The sequence below is a fragment of the Herpailurus yagouaroundi genome, unplaced genomic scaffold (assembly GCF_014898765.1).
Source record: "Herpailurus yagouaroundi ecotype Mexico unplaced genomic scaffold, PumYag 28, whole genome shotgun sequence".
Lineage (NCBI taxonomy): Eukaryota > Metazoa > Chordata > Mammalia > Carnivora > Felidae > Herpailurus > Herpailurus yagouaroundi.
In genome coordinates, this window is record NW_024412376.1 from 81,827,033 (window position 1) to 81,847,825 (window position 20,793).

Genomic DNA, 20,793 nt, shown 5'->3' on the forward strand with positions numbered 1-20,793 from the left:
GAACAGCTGGGCAGATAGCACCAGGCATATTTTGGAATGGATGAGGTCTGGAACCCTGAGCAGTCCAGTGAGGACTTGGTCTTAGTTGAGCAATTTGGTGAAGAGGATGGTATGCAGCATGGTTCTGAGTCTACAGGGTAGCTGCCGTGAAGTGACCTGAAGGAGGTGGATCCAGGTACTGTAGTTGTTTGCAGCTGGTGATGAAGTACAATACTAGCTGTTGTATTGTCACCAGAGCCAGAAGCCTCCTGTGTTCTTTTTTATGTCAATTTAGGGTTTTTTTAAATTTGTTTTTCGATTCTCAAATTGTCCCAAATATGGCCCTTGGGTACCCTTCACGATCATTTCTGTACTCTCTGGACATGATGCCATAGTGTTTGAATGCTTTCTTCCTTGCAGGACTAACAAGCTGTCCCAGATTCATATGCATTTTTCCTACTCCAGACCTGGAAGCAGCTATTCTCCACAAGACACTGGTATCTTTCCATGAAAATGGGCATATTAAAACCAAAATCTGAAGGGTTAGGAATGCTAACTATAACTGGAGTATCACTGCTTCTAGACCTTTTCAGTAAGCATTGCTAAAAAATACAAGTTTTAGAAATCAGGAAGTACATGTTTTAAAGTAAAAACAGTGTTGTTTTTACTATTATTGGTGATTTTAGAATACAATTCATAGCATAGATTATATGTAGTCAAAATTGCTTCAGTGCTGATTAATGAGGAGAAAAAGTAAATGTTATATAAAACAATGTAATTATAGGACATAAGTTCTATAAGATAACTAAATATTTGAAATAAAGTTTCCTAAGTTATCACAGTTTTTGAATCATTTAAAAAATAAAACTATAAAAAACATGAGATCAGTTGCTATTTCTAAATCAAATATAACTATTATAGGGATTTTACCTAACTTCTGTCTTCTTTCACTTACACTTAATATCTTGGTTCCTAATATTATTTTTTTTTAAATTTTTTTTTCAACGTTTATTTATTTTTGGGACAGAGAGAGACAGAGCATGAACGGGGGAGGGGCAGAGAGAGAGGGAGACACAGAATCGGAAACAGGCTCCAGGCTCTGAGCCATCAGCCCAGAGCCCAACGCGGGGCTCGAACTCACGGACCGCGAGATCGTGACCTGGCTGAAGTCGGACGCTTAACCGACTGCGCCACCCAGGCGCCCCAGGTTCCTAATATTATTAACGTATTATTTATTTTTAATATTTAGGATAGTATTTATTAACTTTATTTTCCAATATTCAAAAATTTCAAGAGAGCAATACCAATATTATTACTTAGAAGAAACTACTGAATTAAGTTTAATATTTTTTTTAATGTTTATTTATTTTTGAGAGAGAAAAAGAGAGTGAGAAAGAGAATCCCAAGTAGGCTCCGTACTCTCAGCACAGAGCCCAATGTGGTGCTCAAACTCATGAAATGTGAAGTCATGACCTGAGCCAAAATCAAGAGTTGGAGGCTTATAAGATTTTTTTTTAATATCTATGTATATATTTTGAGAGAGAGAACGCAAGAGGGGCAAGGACAGAGAAAGGGGGAGAGAGAATCCCAAGCAGTCTCCACACTTGGCTCATGAACCATGAGATCATGACCTGAGCCCAAATCAAGAGCCAGTTGCCCAACTGACTGAGCCACCCATGTGCCCCTAAGTTTAAGATATTTTGCAGTTCTTTTGTCCTTAGACTATGTCTCACCAAAGACATCCACTAAAAGTACTAAATTCTAAAGCTTCTTGAAATAATCCTTGAAATTCTATATATAATTATATATATATAGTTATATAATATATATACTTTGATATACAGATTTATTTACTTCTATTTGCTTTTAGTTCCAAGATTTGCCTTTAAATAAGATTTACATATAATTTTGGAGTATATAAAACATTTATATAGTTTAAAAGTCAAGACTATATGAAAAGGTGTTTTTGGAAACTCTTGCTTCTTTTCCTGTCCCTTAACAATTGAGCCCATTTTCATTTTCTTTTATTTAATTTCTGGCTTCTCCTTTTTTAAAAAATATATTTTAGTAAATATAAGCAAATGGATATTTATTGTTGAAAATTATTCCTCTCCGATTACACAAATAGAGCATAATTTGTACACTTTTTTGTCCAGTGTCAGTGCATAGAAATTGTCCTTGTTCCTGTTAACCACTGAATAGTACTATATTATGGCCATGTCCCATTAGTTTGAGAATTCCTCTATTGACGAAAGTTCTTTCCAATCTTTTGATGTTATAAATAATCCCACAATGAACGAACACATGGGGTTGTATTTTGTGTGTGATTATGTGTGTGTGTGTGCACGTGTGTGTGCTTGGGCAGAGTCTTTTCTAGGATCACACCAAGAGCATATATTTTCAAACCTCAGGATTATTCCAGTCTGATAAATGAGAGATAGAATTTCAGTGTAATTTTAAGTTTCTTTGATTATGAATGAGTGGGCATCTTTTCCATTGATTTAAAGGCCATTTGCCTTCCTTTTTCTGCAAACTATCTGTTCATGTCCTTTGTCTATCAGATTTTTGGTATTTCTCTTTTCTATTTTAAAAAGATCTTTACATAGGAGAGACTAGCCAATTGTCTGTGATGTAAATTACAGATCTTTTCTCCAATTTTTCTTTTGATTTTGCTAGTGGTACCTCTTTCCTTAAGTAAAAGAGTTTTCTGTTCATATAGTTGAATATATGAATCTTTTTCTTTATGCTATTAGATACACAGTTAGAAAGGAATTCACTCATTTTTCCCTTACCACTTGTATAGTTTCATTTTTCACTGTTACTTCTCTGATGCATTTGGAATTTATTCTGTTACATGGTGTGCGGTATGGATTGAATGTTATCTTTTGCCAAATGGTTTTCCAGTTATCTGACCCTGGATTAGTTTGTTAGAGCTGCCAAAACAAATTGCCACAAACTGAGTAGTTTTAAACAACAGAAACTTATTTTCTCATAGTTCTGAAGACTAGAAGTCCAAAATGAAGGTGTCAACAGAGCCATGTTCCCTCCAAAGCCTCCCAGGGAGGATTTTTCCTGGCCTCTTCCAGCTGGTGGTAGTTCCTTGGCTTGTAAATGCATCACTCCAGTCTCTTACTCTGCCTTTAGATGGCATTTTCCTGATGTGTCTCTGCATCATCCTTCCTTTGTGCATGTCTGTTTCTGTGTCCAAATTTCCTATTCTTAGGGTGTCAGTCATATTGGATTAGGGGCTCAGCCTGCTCTAGTATGACCTCACCTTAACTAATTCCATCTGCAGTGACCCTATTTCCAAATAATTCTGAAGTACTAAGGTTCAGGACTTCAACATATCTTTTGGGGGAACACAACCCGTAATAAGTACCATTTATTAAAATAACTATCGTTTTCCTCCTGTGATTCAAGATGTCTTTATTGTACATTAAATTTCCATATATATTTGAGTCTATTTCTGGAGTTTTATCCTATTCCACTGATTTATCAATTCACCTTCTAATACCAGAATATTTTAATTTTAGAAGCTTTATATTATGTTTTAATATCTGGTAGAGCTAGTTACCTTAATGCTCCTTTTTCCCTAGGACTTTCCTTGCTTTTTTAAAAATTTTCCTTATGAACTTTAAGATGACTATGTAAATGCAGAACATAATTCTTGCATATTACTCTGCCTTCATCTCGAGAACAGTATAGCAATGTGTGGTAAAGTTTTCAATCCAACATTCACAGCACAAGGAGAGACATAGAAGGAGGGTGTGGATCAGAGAACATAAATGCTTTTCATGAAAGAACTGAATAGACTATGTCTAAGTGGTTTTCATTTGTTTAAGGAAAGGAATGACTGTTGTATTTAATGCCCTAGATACTACATTAATTTCTACTGTACATTATACTCCCTTGGTGAGAGTATTCTTAATGCCATATTATTTTTTAATAAAAACAATATTTTTGTTGTGCTTATTTATAGGAGTTATTGTCAATTGGAATTTATAGAAGTTATTGTCAATTGGAATGTACACATAAGAATTACTTCATGGTGTAGGAATCTCTAGGTTTTCGATAACCATTTGTTATTTGTATTAAAGATTAATCTTCTATTAGTAAGCTAGTTATAGGTTTAAAGTATTGTCCCCCAGTGCTGTTTGTTTGTATGTCAGGCAGAGAAGTTTAGAATTACAGAATACAGGAGCAGGAAGACACATGGTGATCATTTAATCTAACCTCCCTCAGAGAGCCAAAGCATAAGAGACTGTTGAGAACTGAGAGCAAACTGAGGGTTGATGGGGGGTGGGAGGGAGGAGAGGGTGGGTGATGGGTATTGAGGAGGGCACCTTTTGGGATGAGCACTGGGTGTTGTATGGAAACCAATTTGACAATAAATTTCATATATAAATAAAAAAAAATCTAACCTCCCTCATCTTTTATTTAAAAATTTTTTTAAAATTTTTGAGAGATTAAATTTTTGAGAGAAATAAATTTTTAAATTTATTTTTGAGAGAGAGAGAGCAAGCAAAGGAGTAGCAGAGAGAGAGAGAGAGAGAGAGATCTGAAGCGGGCTCCATGCTAATAGCCCAGAGCCTGATGCAGGGCTTGAACTCATGAACCATGAGATCATGCCTGAGCTGTGAAGTCAGAAGCTTAACCAACTGAACCACCCAGGCGCCCCACCTTCCTCATCTTCTAGATGAGAAAACTGAAACCCAGATTTATTATTACTGCTCAGTGTCCAAGTCTGGGCCTCAAATCTCCCTTTTCTCCATTGCTTTCTGCTCAGCTAAACCTCTGAACATCAGTGGCCCACACTGGCCACATCGTCATTATTTCCTCTGGTCTTACTAACAGTCTTCTAATAGTTCCACTCCATTTCAGCTCATCTCAAGTTTTATTTTTTCTTTCACTGACAACATATTACTTAAAATATTGCTGGCAATAATTAATATGATTCTGATGAAGTAATGAAGTAGTCATTGGATGTGTACTGCCCCCAGGGAGGTAGTGTAATTGGGCTACGTAGTTCCTTTTTGGTGTTGTTGTTAATGTTTATTTATTTTTGAGAGAGAGTGAAAGACAATGCAGGTGAGGGGCAGAGAGAGAGGGAAACAGAGGATCCAAAGCAGGCTCTACATTGACAGCAGAGAGCCCTGTGTGGGCTCAAACCCACAAACCGTGAGATCAAGAGCGAGCCAAAGTCGGACACTTAACCAACTGAGCCACTAGGCACCCTGCTATATAGTTCCTTTTGTCTGAGGGCAATTCTCTCTCTCTTCTTTTTTAATGTTTATTTATTTTTGAGAGAGAGAGAGAGCACGCGCACAAGCAAAGGAGGCGCAGAAAAGAGGGGAGGAAGACACAGAATCTGAAGAAGGCTCCAGGCTCTGAGCTGTCAGCATAGAGCCCAACGTGGAGCTCAAACTAACAAACTGTGAGATCATGACCAGAGCAGAATTAGAACATTTAACCAATTGAGCCACCCAGGCGCCCCTATATGAGGGCAATTCTTAAGGAGGGTCTTAGTTGTGATCCCTCAACAGACAACACCCAAGGCAGGCAGGGGAATGAGTGCCTCAGTCCTGAAAGAGGGATATTGGCTACAGATCACCACCCCTTGTGCCATTTGGATCTTTGGCTCTATTGCTTCATATAATTTCACTCCATCTGGGAAAAAACTCCTCCAGGATTCTGGCTGGTTTCTTTTCTTGGGGAAATTTATGAAAGGAACATTAGTGGAATGAACTATAGCCCCTTACCTCCGCAGCTGGTCTTGCACCCTCAACTGATCATCGCTCTCACCTACTATCCACACACTATCTGTTCTACACTTCTCTCACCCTCAACTAGTACCTGTACTGGTCTCTGTCACTTACCTGGCAGGTGACCCAAATCATCATCCTGAGGTGCTTGAGCCCAGGTCATCATTTGTCCTCTACTGAACATAGAATGCCACGCTCAGCCATGGTACTACACTTGTCTACTTAAATTGAGCCATCAAAATTGAATAAGAGATTTCCTTATTACATATCTGTTACATACAGATCCCCCAGTGGATCACTTGGAATGTGCCAACCACATTCCTCTCTCCTTCCATTTTGTAACACCACTGAGAGATTAGAAGCAAAAATTTCCCAAACAGGTCACTGTGAATGATGGTAAATGTGCTACTCTTTCTCCACCCTTGATCTTCTGTCTGCTAGAGACATGGGACCATGTAATGGTCATTGATCTAGAGTGTATTCTGGCGCCCCATCCTTGTAGCTTCAAAAGTCTTCTAAAGCTTTTTCTATCATTCTCATCAGTTTGGCAGGTTCTGATTGCTGTGCTTATATGATTTTTGATGGGATTACTGATGCACATTGTCATGTGTCCACTGCTCCAACTACTGTGCTATCAAGTGTATTCCTTGCTCCAATGTAATGATGACCAGGATTCCTTGTTGGTTATCAAATATTCTGTTAGCCCTTGGGTAGTGGTGCTGGTTAAACCATATGAGCAGGAAAGACAGACTGATACTCAGAATAAGTCTCAGTTCCAATCAAGATTAATTGTTCTCTTACCTAAATGGGAGGGATTCAATGTCTTCAACTTGCCACTATGTTACTATACGGTCTCATTGAAGGATGGTGCCATATTGAGGTCTCAGTGTTGTTCTCTGCTGTTACCAGCAAGTTGGACATTCAGCAGCAGCAGTAAGAACTTCTACTGTTTGGGCCTCTTTATAGCTGCCACTACATTTATGCACCAATTGTGGCAGTACTTAGGTGGCCAATGGAAGAGGCTGGCTGACATCAATTGGCTGAATCATTTTGTCACCTTGGTTGTTGGTAGATACCCTCTGTAAGAATTAACTGTGATACAAAGATCTTCATATCTTGTATCTATTCCCATAGGTTCATCCATATGCCTCTTTCTCAGATTTCTTTGTCTTCAGTCTTCCATGCCTTCTCCTCCAGCTCCTTACCTACCAACCAAACCATTTGGCCATGAATCTGAATACATTCTTACCTTGGGCCACCTCTCTATACATGTGAAATGAATGAACCAGTCCAGAGTTCTGACTACGGGGAGGATTTTGTCTTTTTGTTATCTTTCCAGAGCTAAAGTAAGTAGCCATATAATTTTGGCTTCCAGCCACATCTTGAGCCAAACCTTCAATAAACCAAATTTAACCTTTTTCCTCCCCAAGCAACATGGGAATGCCCACACAACCATAGTTGCAAGCTGAGGGAGAGAAACTAGTGGAACAGTTTTTGATGACATGGGAACCTGAACCTCCTGCTTATACTGTTTATCTGTGACCTGTAGTGCTTCTTATGCCTGATCTTTAATGTGCTACTTCCATCTTGTGATGGGCTACTGTTGGACCAAGTTGCCCTTATGACTCGGTAGGTCTAACAAAACCAAGTTCATAATGGGAAGTTCTAGTCACATGGTAACTCAATACCCATTGCCAGGTGAATCCAGTATTATTAAGGTGTATAATTATGCTATTCAATATGATGTATAATTATCAGCAGACAGCATGGCCTTGCTAGAGAACCCCATAGGACTATGTTGCGATTCCTCTTCTTGTGGTTTGCTTCACATGGTGTCTTTCCCACTGCATATATCTTTTTTTCTCTATTGTTTGTATAGTGTTGAGATACATTAAAATATTAAGCATCACTATTGTAGAGAATTTAAACTCAATTCTATAATAAAATATGGTTAATACTGGGTTGCCAAAAGCCCATTTTCTTCACTTTTAATATTCTTCCTCATTAAAATAACATTGCTGTAACACCGGTGGTTCCTACCCATACTGATCACCAAAATTTTAGAGTCTTATCTTGCAAGTGTAGCACATATATAATTAAACAGTTGGTAAACATACACAGATTGAGCACAAATAAGGCACACAAGGTACTGCTGTGTAATGTATCTACCAAGAAATTGATCAGGCCAGTATATAAAAGTTGTATTTTACAGCAAGAAAAAAAATAACTGGTTTCTGTTCATAGCTGTGATTAAACAAAGACTGAGTTCCTTTCTTTAAGCTTCAGAGACTAGAGATACTAAATGCTTTTTATTTGTGGCAGACAACTAGATCGGTTCCCAAGAACATAGTGGCACTACAGCCCCTTTAATTAGAAATTTGGCAAAACTCGGGGCGCCTGGGTGGCGCAGTCGGTTAAGCGTCCGACTTCAGCCAGGTCACGATCTCGCGGTCCGTGAGTTCGAGCCCTGCGTCGGGCTCTGGACTGATGGCTCAGAGCCTGGAGCCTGTTTCCGATTCTGTGTCTCCCTCTCTCTCTGCCCCTCCCCCGTTCATGCTCTGTCACTCTCTGTCCCACAAATAAATAAACGTTGAAAAAAAAAAAAAAAAGAAATTTGGCAAAACTCAAAATTGTATCACCCAGTAGTAAACTACTAAGAACGATCAGGCTAGAAGCAACTATCTAAATACAAAAGGCTAAATAGCTATTCTCTGAGATACTACAACATTTACCTGAACTATGTAAAGAGATATGAAGAGGCTAATAACTGTCAGAATACCGTATGTTCCTTTTATCCAGTTTTTGACATGTGATCTTTTTTTAAGCATATATGATCCTGTTTCCCACTGCATACATATATATCTTTTTAATGTTTATTTTTGAGAGAGAGAGAGAAGCACAAGTAGGGGGAGGGGAAAGAGGCGGCGTGGGATTCCAAGCAGGCTCTGTGCTGTCAGCAGAGAGCCTGATGCGGGGCTGGAACTCGTGAACGGTGAGATCATGACCTCAGCCGAAATCAGATGCTCAACCAACTGAGCCACCCAGGCGCCCTCCCCCATCACCGCATATATCTTTAATGCCAGAATCTGCTGGTTGTATGACCCAATTGGTAGGGCTGCTTGGACCTATTCTAAGCTCCTGTCAAATCTGGCAGCCTTCTGTGTCACTCAGCAAATATGTCAGAGCAGTATTCCTAAGTTTGGAATATGCTACCTCCAGAACTCAAAGAGGTCTATGAGGCATTGCGCTTCCTTCTTCATGGTAGGAATATAAGATGCAATAGTTTGTCCTGTATTTTAAACCTACCTCAGACCAATGGGCCCTGAAAATCTCCATTGATGTGGTAGGTCCCTTAACCTTCGAAGGGTTTTCTCTTACTCTCAGGGATGCATGTATCCCAGATGTCCAGCATACTTGCCACTTCTTATCCCCCCAGTCTGTTTTAACTGATCAATATAATGGAAAAATGTGATATTCTTACAGAATGTCCAGACAGCCCAGGTCTTTTTGGATTGTATTATGACAGAGGGTAGAAAAGCTAACCATAGACTTCAGGCAAGACTGTAAATGTATGTTCTCGTCCTTCTCATGCATGTGAATTGCTTCTGGTAAATTTCCCTTAAAGTACTGCTTCAGCTGTATTACACACCTGTTGGTCTGTAATCTTTTCATTTTTATCCAATTTTAAATATGTTCTAATTTTAGTATAATTACTTCTTGTTTCCATAAATTATTTGGAATTGTTTTGTTTTTTTTTAATTTTTTTTTCAACGTTTATTTATTTTTGGGACAGAGAGAGACAGAGCATGAACGGGGGAGGGGCAGAGAGAGAGGGAGACACAGAATCAGAAACAGGCTCCAGGCTCCGAGCCATCAGCCCAGAACCTGACGCGGGGCTCGAACTCACGGACCGCGAGATCGTGACCTGGCTGAAGTCGGACGCTTAACCGACTGCGCCACCCAGGCGCCCCTGGAATTGTTTTTAATTTCTAAAATCTATGGATCTCTTTTGAATAACCTTTTGTTATTGATTTCTTTTTTTTTTAATATGAAATTTATTGTCAAATTGGTTTCCATACAACACCCAGTGCTCATCCCAACAGGTGCCCTCCTCAATACCCATCACCCACCCTTCCCTCCCTCCCATCCCCCATCAATCCTTAGTTTGCTCTCAGCTTTTAAGAGTCTCTTATGTTTTGGCTCCCTCCCTCTCTAACCTATTTTTTTTTTCCTTCCCCTCCCCCATGGTCTTCTGTTAAGTTTCTCAGGATCCACATAAGAGTGAAAACATACGGTATTTGTCTTTCTCTGTATGACTTACTCCACTTAGGGTAACACTCTCCAGTTCCATCCACGTTGCTACAAAAGACCGTATTTCATTCTTTCTCGTTGCCACGTAGTATTCCATTGTGTATATTGTGTATTTAAGCCACAATTTCTTTATCCATTCATCAGTTGATGGACATTTAGGCTCTTTCCATAATTTGGCTATTGTTGAAAGTGCTGTATAAACATTGGGATACAATTGCCCCTACGCATCAGCACTCCTGTATCCCTTGGGTAAATCCCTAGCAGTGCTATTGCTGGGTCATAGGGTAGATCTATTTTTCATTTTTTGAGGAACCTCCACTGTTTTCCAGAGTGGCTGCACCAGTTTGCATTCCCTGTTATTGATTTCTAATACTAGTGCTTTTTTGTCTGTCTCTGAATTTTAAAATGTCATACCTTTAAGGACGCCTTGGTGGCTCAGTCAGTTGAGCATCTGACTCTTGATTTCAGCTCAGGTGATGGTCTCATGGTTCATGGGTTTGAGCCCTGCATTGGGCTCTATGCTGTATCATCACAGAGCCTGTTCAGAATTCTCTCTCCTTTCCTCTCTGCCCCTACCCTACTCATGCTCATGCTCTCTCTCAAAATAACAAACTTTAAAAATTTTTTAAAAATAAAATGTTATAACTTTAGGCCTAACACCTGGTCCATTTTTGTAAATATTTCAAGTTTACTTGAAAAGAATAGGGATTCTTTAATTGTTGACTATAGTTCTATATCATATATATAGCTTTATGAAGTTTATGTGCATTTAGTCAGTTACTAAAAATGATGTGTTAAAATCTCTCAGTGTATTTGTGAATTTATCAATTTCTCTCCATAATTCTATTTTGGCCTTTTTTACTCTTGAAGATGTATTATTAGGTATCTATAATTTTAGAACTGGTATATCTTCCTGGTGGATTTTTACTTTTATTATTATCTAGTGAAAGGAGAGGAGTTTGAGCATTTCAAGGCTGATCATGGGGGGACAAATATGGCCATGAGGTGGCAGTAGCACACACAAGCTTTATTTGGGGGATGCTTTGAAGATTTGCATATTGGGGAAAGCCCTAAGGGAAGACCTTCCAGAGACTTAAGGCTTGGAGGCCATCCTTCAGAAGGGGAGGAGAGTGAGGGAACTCCTGGAGGAGAAAGGCATCAGAAAGAGGGCTTATGTGTCTAGGTGGTTTTTGTATGATGTCACTCAGCAAGCAGCATCTGAGTGCAGAGAGTCTCTGGGTCAGACTGAAGAATTCTAAAGAGCAGCAGCAGGTTAGGGTCTTTATAGCCCAAGACTTATTGTATCTGTGGCAAGCAGATTTTAGACAGTTGCACAGGGTATGTTAAGGAGTCAAGCTCTAAGTAGCTAAAAATCTGATTAAGCTATGTTTAAAACAAATGGCTGTGTAAAATTTTGGTATGGTATTAGTGGGCTTTTGAGCTAATAAACAACCCAGGGCCAATATACAGAAGCCTCATTTGCCTCATCAGTTTGTTTTTTGTTTTTGTTTTTTTGCTCACTGTTATTATATTTTACTTGATTTTTAGGTTTATTTTTTTTTATATTTTTTTAACATTTATTTATTTTTGAGACAGGGAGAGACAGCATGAACGGGGGAGGGTCAGAGAGAGGGAGACACAGAATCTGAAACAGGCTCCAGTCTCTGAGCTGTCAGCCCAGAGCCTGACGCGGGGCTCAAATTCACGGACCACGAGATCATGACCTGAGCCAAAGTCGGACACTTAACCCACTGAGCCATCCAGGCGCCCCTAGGTTTGTTTATTTTTATTGGTATTATTTTAGTGAAATGCCAGTTTATTGCAGTCTGCTATCTTACCACGTATTTATTATTAAAACTGCTGAAATAGGAATTTTACTTCATTCTTTGCTTCCACTTAACTAAAATTGCTCTAAGTAAGGTCTTCAATGACCTTCATGTTATCAGTCCCAATTAATATTTTACATTTTCTTATAGCATATACACATGTGTAATTTACATAATTCAAAATGGGATATCATACATGGAATTTAATACTTTACTTTCCCTTTTTTGCTCATCCTCTCCTTTCTCCCAAATCCCCATCTTTACTTTACCTACCCTCTCCAGACAAAAAATGTCATCCTCATTAGAAGATTTTATCCCCGGGGCGCCTGGGTGGCGCAGTCGGTTAAGCGTCCGACTTCAGCCAGGTCACGATCTCGTGGTCTGTGAGTTCGAGCCCCGCGTCAGGCTCTGGGCTGATGGCTCAGAGCCTGGAGCCTGTTTCCGATTCTGTGTCTCCCTCTCTCTCTCTGCCCCTCCCCCGTTCATGCTCTGTCTCTCTCTGTCCCAAAAATAAATAAACGTTGAAAAAAAAATTAAAAAAAAAAAAAAAGATTTTATCCCCATTTTTCTCCATGCTCATAAGATCTTATGCAAAATTATATACACATACATGACCCCAAATAAGAGTGTATATATACATACATACACACAAAGATGGATTAAACATGCTATATTGCATCTTGCTTTTTACCACTACTACATAGAAATGCTGACTGATTCACCCAAACACTCCTAAAGTGAGTTTTTAAGTCCATAATTTAAAAAGTACTAAGAAGGGCGCCTGGGTGGCTCATTCAGTTGAGTGGCCGCCTCTTTATTTTGAATCAGGTCATGATTCCAGGGTTGGGGGATCGAGTCCTGTGTTGGCCTCCATGCTCACAGCACGGAGTCTACTTGGGATTCTCTCTTTCCCTCTCTTTCTGCCCCTCCCTCACACTTTCTCCCCAAATAAATATAATAAACATTTCAAAAATTTAAAAAACTCTTTTTATTTAAAGAAAAATTTTTTAAATGTTTATTTATTTCTGAGACAGAGAGAGACAGAGCATGAGCAGGGGAGGGGCAGAGAGAGAGGGAGACACAGAATCCAAAGCAGGCTCCAGGCTCTGAGCTGTCAGCACAGAGCCCAATGCGGGGCTCTAACTCACAACCGCAAGATCATGACCTGAGCCACCCAGGTGCCCCAAAACTCTCCTTTTTAAAAACCTCACTTTTGGGGTGCCTGGCAGTCTGTCAGTTAAGTGACTGACTCTGGATTTTGGCTCAGGTCATGATCTTACAGTTGTGAGATCCACTGTGCAGAGCCTGCTTAAGATTCTCTCCCTCTTTCTGCCCTCCCCCTGCTTGTGTGCATGTGCCTGTGTGCTCTTAAAAACTCAAAAAATATAATAAATAAAATTTAAAAGCCTCACTTTTATGTTCTCATTTGATAATTAATCTACTAACATTTTAAATTTCATCTTGGGTGCTTTTGGTCATTTATGTTTTTCTAGGAAATTATCCATTTCCTCTAGGTTTTCCAATGTGTTGCTTATACAGCTGTATGCAGCATTTTTTTTAACGTTTATTCATTTTTTGATAGAGATAGAGCGTTGAGTGGGGGAGGGGCACAGAGAGAGGGAGATAGAATCGGTCGCAATCTCCAGGCCCTGAACTGACAGCACAGAGCCAGAGGCCGGGCTAGAACTCACGGACCATGAGATCATGACCTGAGTGGAAGTCTGACGCTCAACCGACTGAGCCACCCAGATGCCCCTGTATGCAGCATTTTAAAGTGAACATCTTTCTAGATCTTCATCTTATTTCGCTGCTTGGCAGCATTCAAGATAATTGAAGACTGTACTTCTAAGTTTTGAGGGTTTTTTCTTTTAACATTTATTCATTTTTGAAAGAGAGTGAGAGAGCATGAGTGGGGGAGGGGCAGAGAGAGAGACAGACAAAGAATCCAAAGCAAGTTCCAGGCTTTAAGCTGTCAGCACAGAGCCTGACATGGGGCTCGAAACCACGGACTACGAGATCATTACTTGAGCTGAAGTCGGACGCTTAGTTGACTGAGCCACCCAGGTGCCCCTAAGTTTTTGAGTTCCTTAAATCTGTTGAATGGGTGGTGTTGATCCCTATCTTCAGTGTTATGAGGCAGAGGAATGTATGACAGATACTAATGGAAAATTACAGGAAATTCAAAAATTTAGTGAATTATTTCTTGACATTTTTTATTTTCCCTCTAGTACAGGGTTCATCTCCGTAATTATGCAATTTACTACCCTTTTCCTCATTTCTATATCATTTTGGGAAATTACAGCCTTATAATAGAGATCAGGAATTTGCTAACATTGTGGCTGATCTATTGGACAACAGTAAATATTGAATTTGACAATAGAGAATAGAGTCACAGATACACTCTTTTTATAAGCAAATATTTAAACCAAAGGACAATTAGTGGGTGATGTCATCTCTGACTAACAACATAGGTATGCCTCTCTGAACAGATTTTCAATGTCCTTCAAGATCATAACTAATATAAAATGACATAATACAATTGCTTACAATATGGATTTTCTACTTTTTATATTAAAATACTGCTTGCTAGAACATGACTCTACTAAACTGGATTTCTCCAGAAGATAAAAAATTTCACTATCTGGGGGCGCCTGGGTGGCTCAGTCGGCCGAGCGTCCGACTTTGGCTCAGGTCACGATCTCGCAGTTCATGGGTTCGAGCCCCGCATCAGGCTCCGTGCTGATGGCTTGGAGCCTGTAGCCTGCTTCGGATTCTGTGTCTCCCTCTCTCTCTGCCCCTTCCCCACTCATGCTCTGTCTCTGTCTCTCAAAAATGAATAAACGTTAAAAAAAAATTAAAAAAATTTTTCACTATCTGAACAATGTAAGATAAAGTGAGCTTCCAGGAAAAGATCATCACAAACTAAATCACAACTTCAGATGATGCAGTATAGCTAAAACAAAACAAAACAAAACAAAACAGCCATTGAGTCTTCTACAGTCCAGCCTCTGATGCAAAGGGATTCCCTGGCTAGCAAGACAAACCATGTTCCTTTAATTTTCCTCATACTTTAACAAATTAAATTATGTAGTGAATTATAGTCATTAAACTTGAAAAATCTTTCAATTAAATGGAAAAACTTCCCATGAGAACTCTCCAAATATCAAAAAGAGAGTCAAGGTATTTTCTGCATAAATTTTCCACCTGGATATACCACTCAAAGTGCTAAACTTTTAACTATTTGAAGTGGAAACTGGTATCACAAAATGCAACACATATCCTGCCTTCTTAAATGCCACGTACTACCCATCTTGATTCGAATTCATCAGTAACATTACTTGGATTAAGTTGATCACAGGGATGCTCTCAGGGAGCAGGATCCTACGTTAAATTTTAAGCTGCTATACTTTTAATGTTCACATTAAATTTACTTTTTAGTTTTCTCCCCCTGCTATCAGCTGTTACATTTTATTGTTTACCTGACACTAGCAGGACCCTGTTGATACTTGCGATTTTTTTCAGGAGCATAAATCAGATAACCAAACTTACTAGAATTAGTTGTGAAGTAATAAGCAGACTCTGAAGATGGGGACCTGAGGCACTCAATTCTTTTTTTTTTAATTATTTTTTAAATTTACATCTAAGTTAGTTAACATATAGTGCAACAATGATTTCAGTAGATTCCTTAATGCCCCTTATCCGTTTAGCCCATCGCCCCCCACAACCCCTCAGTAACCCTCTGCTTGCTCTCCGTATTTGAGTCTCTTATGTTTTGTCCCTCTCCCTGTTTTTATATTATTTTTGCTTCCCTTCCCTTATGTTCATCTGTTTTGTATCTTAAAAGTCCTCATATGAGTGAAGTCATATGTTTGTCTTTCTCTGACTTACTAATTTTGCTTAGCGTAATACCCTCCAGTTCCATCCATGTAGTTGCAAATGGCAAGATTTCATTCTTTTTTATTGTGAGGCACTCAATTCTTAGATGTTTCTAGTAGGTAGTTAATAAAATATCCACCATAATTTAAGAACCCTATTGAGCAGATTTTAAAACTCTCTTTGCAGAGGGAGAGTCTGATAGCATGTTTCTAATGGAAAACTATATGAATCACAATAAGGAAGGCAGAACTATATAGATCAGCAACTGGCTTACGTAGCTTCCCATCAACTTATTAACAAATTAGGTTACAAAATACAAAAGCAATTTAATGAATCATCATATGAGGCATTGAACTCAAAGTTGAACTGTCATGTGCTTTCATAATACCACTTGCTTAATTACCCATATGAATGAATCATTAATACCTCAAGCCTGCTCAACAGTTTTGGATACCTGATATTTATGTAATGGTGTGCTCATTTGCTGAGTAAGGCAATGAGTAAGGAGAAGCAAGCCTCAAAACAATCACGTGACAATGAGAGTTTTTTCTTTAAAGTTCTAGAAAACCAAGGTATGTATTTCAAGAGCTGTTATCTTCTGTTGTAACAATTCAGAAGCAGTTGGTTATCAGATATTCATCTTTTAAAACAGACATGATGGAATTCTATAAATTTACAAGAGGAAGTGACGGCAACTGATAATAATGCTTATGTAAAGGGAGTCATTAAAAAAACAGCTTGCTACCAGCCTCAGCCCCTTTTGAAAAATTTGCACACGTAGGAAAATATTTGGACATAGCTCTTTAAAAATGTGGGGAGCACAAACTATTCTGAGAGTACAGCTCTCATACTTTTGGGGTGTTAAAATTACCTTCTATGAGATAATTAGTTTTCAATTCTTTATATACATTTAGCTGACAAAACTTAAAGTTGATAATTTCATTTTAGTCTCCACATTTTTAGGAAACTTTAAGTATGGGAACCACTAGAATATACATGTTGCTGTGCTGCAGTAAATTATTTTAAAGAAAAGCATTTCACAGCCACAGATCATGGATATTCAAACTTTTGGTAAGGAAGATTTTTCCCAAAATCTTGTGATCATCTATGGAGAAATAATTGTTTACTTTGACAGGGAAGCCCCTCAAGAATGTTGAAGAGAAGGTTTTAGGAAAGAACACCCAGAGCCATAGTGACAGCAGTGGTAGACTTCTCCCTCTTCACACATGAGGAAAGATTAACAATTTTGGACACATACCTTGTAAAACTGTTCAAAACCACAACTACATTTCTAACCCTAACTTTAAAACTCCTGCTTTTGGGGAGCCAGGATGGCTGAGTCAGTTGAGCGTCCGATTCTTGATTTCAGTTCAGGTCATGATCTCGCGGTTGCTGGGTTTGAGCCCCGCGTGGGGCTATGTGCTGATACCAAGAAGTCTGCTTAGAATTCTCCCTCCCTCTCCGCCCCTCTCCTGTTCTCTCTCTCTCTCGGTCTCTCTCTCAAAATAAATAAAAATAAAACTTAAAAAAAAAAGGTTTTAAAATTCCTGCTGTTGGTCACAGAGGCAAGATCACACAATAGAATCTACTGACGTTACAAGTAATAAATTACAAATCTAGGTACCAGACTTAGTGCAATGTCACGTACATACATGTGCTACCTATTAGCATATCTTTGTATATAAAAAAGACACAGTAAACTGACAGGACTGTACCTTTAATAGACTTAAGGATAGCTATTAATAGAAGAACTGTAATATACAATAAAACAAAATAGACTCTTAGGCTGAAAAATTACAAAAGTTTTAAAGATTCTTCAGTAAGTTTATTTTGCAAACTTTTTGTGTTTTATGTTTTATTGGCTTAGACTGTTTGAAGAGAAAAATGTATACCATTTTGAACACTGAAGTGTTTATCATTTTACTATGAATTCAGATATGCTTTATGTTTATTTCTAACTGAACTTCAAATTGCAGCAGCTCATGAGTTTAGTATAAGTATTCTTGCCACCCCATCCCATCCTGTCATTGAGTCAAAGAGTTCAAGATACATATACAAAACACACACCTAAACAGACACAAACAAGACTTTTGTAAAGTAAACACATTTTTTATAATGTAAATAGCTGTTCCTTTTTGGAACTTTCTTTATCCAGTTCAAGTCTTTTCTGAAACTGGGATATTCACACTTATTAGACACAATCTTTATAAAAGCAAAGCATTTATCTCTTTGAAAACTCAAGTAATTCTTGAGAGCAACATGTTTCTTACTGATCTAAAAAGAACAGAGTGTGGAAGGCCAAAGAGGAAAAATCACAGAAGAGGACTGGAAAACAATATATTTAATAGTGCACAGAGAAAATTTCTAACTGTAGATTCTATTGAAAATATTGATATTCAAAGGAATAGCTTTGGACACACTGCCAAAAACTTAGATTTTTCTCAATTAAAACCAAGAGTGTTGATTTATTTAGGAAAATAACATTAAGTCTTTGAAGTAAGAATGAAAGGGTTGTACAATTTAATTTCTATATAAATGATTGTTTGAATATACAAAGTATCAAATATAAACAGTAGTGTAGCAAGAAAATAAATTGGTAGAAATAATTACTCAACCAATAGCAATAATTAAGACCACCATTTGAAAGATCTTCTATACACAAAGAATGAAAAAGTATTATTAGGAGATTTTACAGAACACAACTGAACTCAATCCTAATTCATTACTATTATACTTCTTTCTTCTTCAGTATTAGTGGACCCACATTATCTCCTGTTAACTCATTGTGTTTATTATGTGAACCATCACAGGCAGGAAACTAGAAAGGAAAAAGAATTACAAGTATTATTTTAAAAATGATTCAATAAGTAGAAATATTTGTGAAATGCTCTTATAAAGAAAGCACATTACTTTGAAAAACAAATCACCAGACAGCTTTCCTAAGTAATGTATATTCTACACCTAACCCAACTGCATTCCAATATCACAGCAAATCTAACAACTTTAAACAGTTAATTTATTATTTGATAAATATTTTAAATAAAAAGCTTTGGATTGGTTATTCCAAGAGTCAATAAAACAGGCTTAAAGGGGGATCAAAATAATCTCTTGTTTTCTGTGGAGCACCAAATTAGAGCTCACCTCTTCACTTATTTAAATTTGAAAAGAATGTACAGTTGACCCTTGAACAACACAGGTTAGAACTGTGTGGGTCTACTTAACTGTGGATTTTTTTCTTTTTTGATAAACACAGTATAGTACTGTAAATGAATTTTCTCTTCCTTATTGTTTTCTTACTAACATTTCTTCTCTAGCTTCATTGTAAGAATGAAGTATGTAATATATCTAACATGCAAGATAAATGTTGACTGTTTATGTCATTAGTAAGGCTTCTGGCCAACAGTAAGCTAATAAGTTTTGGGGGGAGTCAAAAGTTATACCCAGATTTGACTGTGCCGGTGGTTGGTGCCCCAACCTCCATGTTGTTCAAGGGTCAACTGTAATTTAAATTCAAAATACATTATTTCATGTTTTCTTACCATGAAACTCACACATATTGTAAAATTTTTGAAAAAATTTTAAAGTGAATTTAAAAATATTCACTCATAAGTAACAATAATCAAGATTTTTATATAATTTTTCCTCTGCATTTACTATGTGTATTTCTTTTTTAAAAAACAAAATTGGGGTCATACCGTACTGTGCTTTTATTAATTACATCATGCTCTCCTGTCATTAAAATATTCTTTAAAAACATTACTTGTAATGGCTTCCTAATATCCCATAATTTGTATTATACCATTCTTTAATCACATTCCCATTATCGGACACCTAGATTATTTCCAAAACTTTGCTATTACAATAAATGTTGTGATGAACATTACTATGCTTAAAACTTCAAATAACCTATGATCAAAGTACTCGAAGAAAACAGATCTCACCAGCTACTTATAATACTCATCACTCCATACTTGTTTTTATTATTTCCACATTAAAAATCATCCATAATTATAGCTGCCATTTATTAGCTCATCTATATATAAGGCCCCGTACATATAGCATCTACTAAATCCTAAAAAATGTCTGTGATATTGATATATTATCAGAAAACAAAAAAACAAAAACCTAAAACATCAGAGATTAAAGATTCAGTAACCTGCCCAACCGAAGTCATACTGTAAGGGGCAGACATCAGTTTTGAAAACATCAGATTTCTATTCTTCCTTTTCTAATGTAGGTAAGTATCCACCATAAAATGCAAACTTTAATTTAGGAATATAAATTTTCAGTACTGAATACTGTGGAAAAATCTTTCATCTCACAGAACCTCAAAACTAAGGATTTAAAAAGCAGAACAATTCTAACTGCACAAAGTTTCAGAGTACGTGCAAGCGGACATCTTACCGTCTTAGAACGCCAACACCTACAATAAGCTGCTTTAGTGAGACACAAATCTTCAATGTTTATTTCATTCACCACTTTGGGATTTTCCTTTTGTATTTTAAGATTAATCAAGCTATCCTTCTGTTGTTTCTTCTTCGGGAGGAATGGACGAACTGCAAGGTAGCCAAGTAGTGCAAGTACACCAAGGAAAGGCAATAACCGAAGCCATTCTGAAACTAAACACGTACAGATTTAACAGTCTGCAGCACTCTTGTAATAGAACTCAAACAGCACATGTCATGCTTAAGTTTATTCTTTACCTATTCTTCTCACATTACTTCTCACATTAATTTCTTACCTATAAGTCTATGAATAAATAACAAAGTCAAGCCACCTATATCTAAGACCACCACTCTGATTTGTGAGCTAACTGAAGAGTTGTGAAACTGGAACACAAAGTTTTGAGAAATGTATCTTATATCAAGTATCCTATTTCATTATCCCTGACCCTGCCCTCCAAGACAGTACTGAGTGCTCCACAAGGCATTTAATGAACACTTAGGTAATAAGAGGTATCTAACAATGAGAACACCAAGTATATTTGTGTTTATCTTTATTTTTATTTCAGAAATAACAATCATAATTACAAAGTTCAA

General features: G+C 37.6%; 1 protein-coding gene and 1 long non-coding RNA gene across 2 annotated transcripts in view; one reads left to right on the top strand and one right to left on the bottom strand.

Moving 5' to 3' along the window:
- Positions 1-20,793, top strand: part of LOC121031816 (uncharacterized) — a 22,543-nt gene continuing 1,750 nt past the window's right edge. Inside the window, exons 1-2 of the long non-coding RNA XR_005790909.1 lie at positions 1-97; positions 4,184-4,194. This is a non-coding gene — a long non-coding RNA (uncharacterized LOC121031816). The remainder of the gene's footprint in view (positions 98-4,183; positions 4,195-20,793) is intronic.
- The window catches only part of CISD2 (CDGSH iron sulfur domain 2), a 13,169-nt gene continuing 9,831 nt past the window's right edge, over positions 17,456-20,793 (bottom strand). Inside the window, exons 2-3 of the mRNA XM_040477222.1 lie at positions 20,159-20,373; positions 17,456-18,572 (exon numbers count right to left, since the gene is read on the bottom strand). Coding sequence (XP_040333156.1) covers positions 18,483-18,572; positions 20,159-20,373 — 305 coding nt within the window. The 3' untranslated portion in view covers positions 17,456-18,482. The remainder of the gene's footprint in view (positions 18,573-20,158; positions 20,374-20,793) is intronic.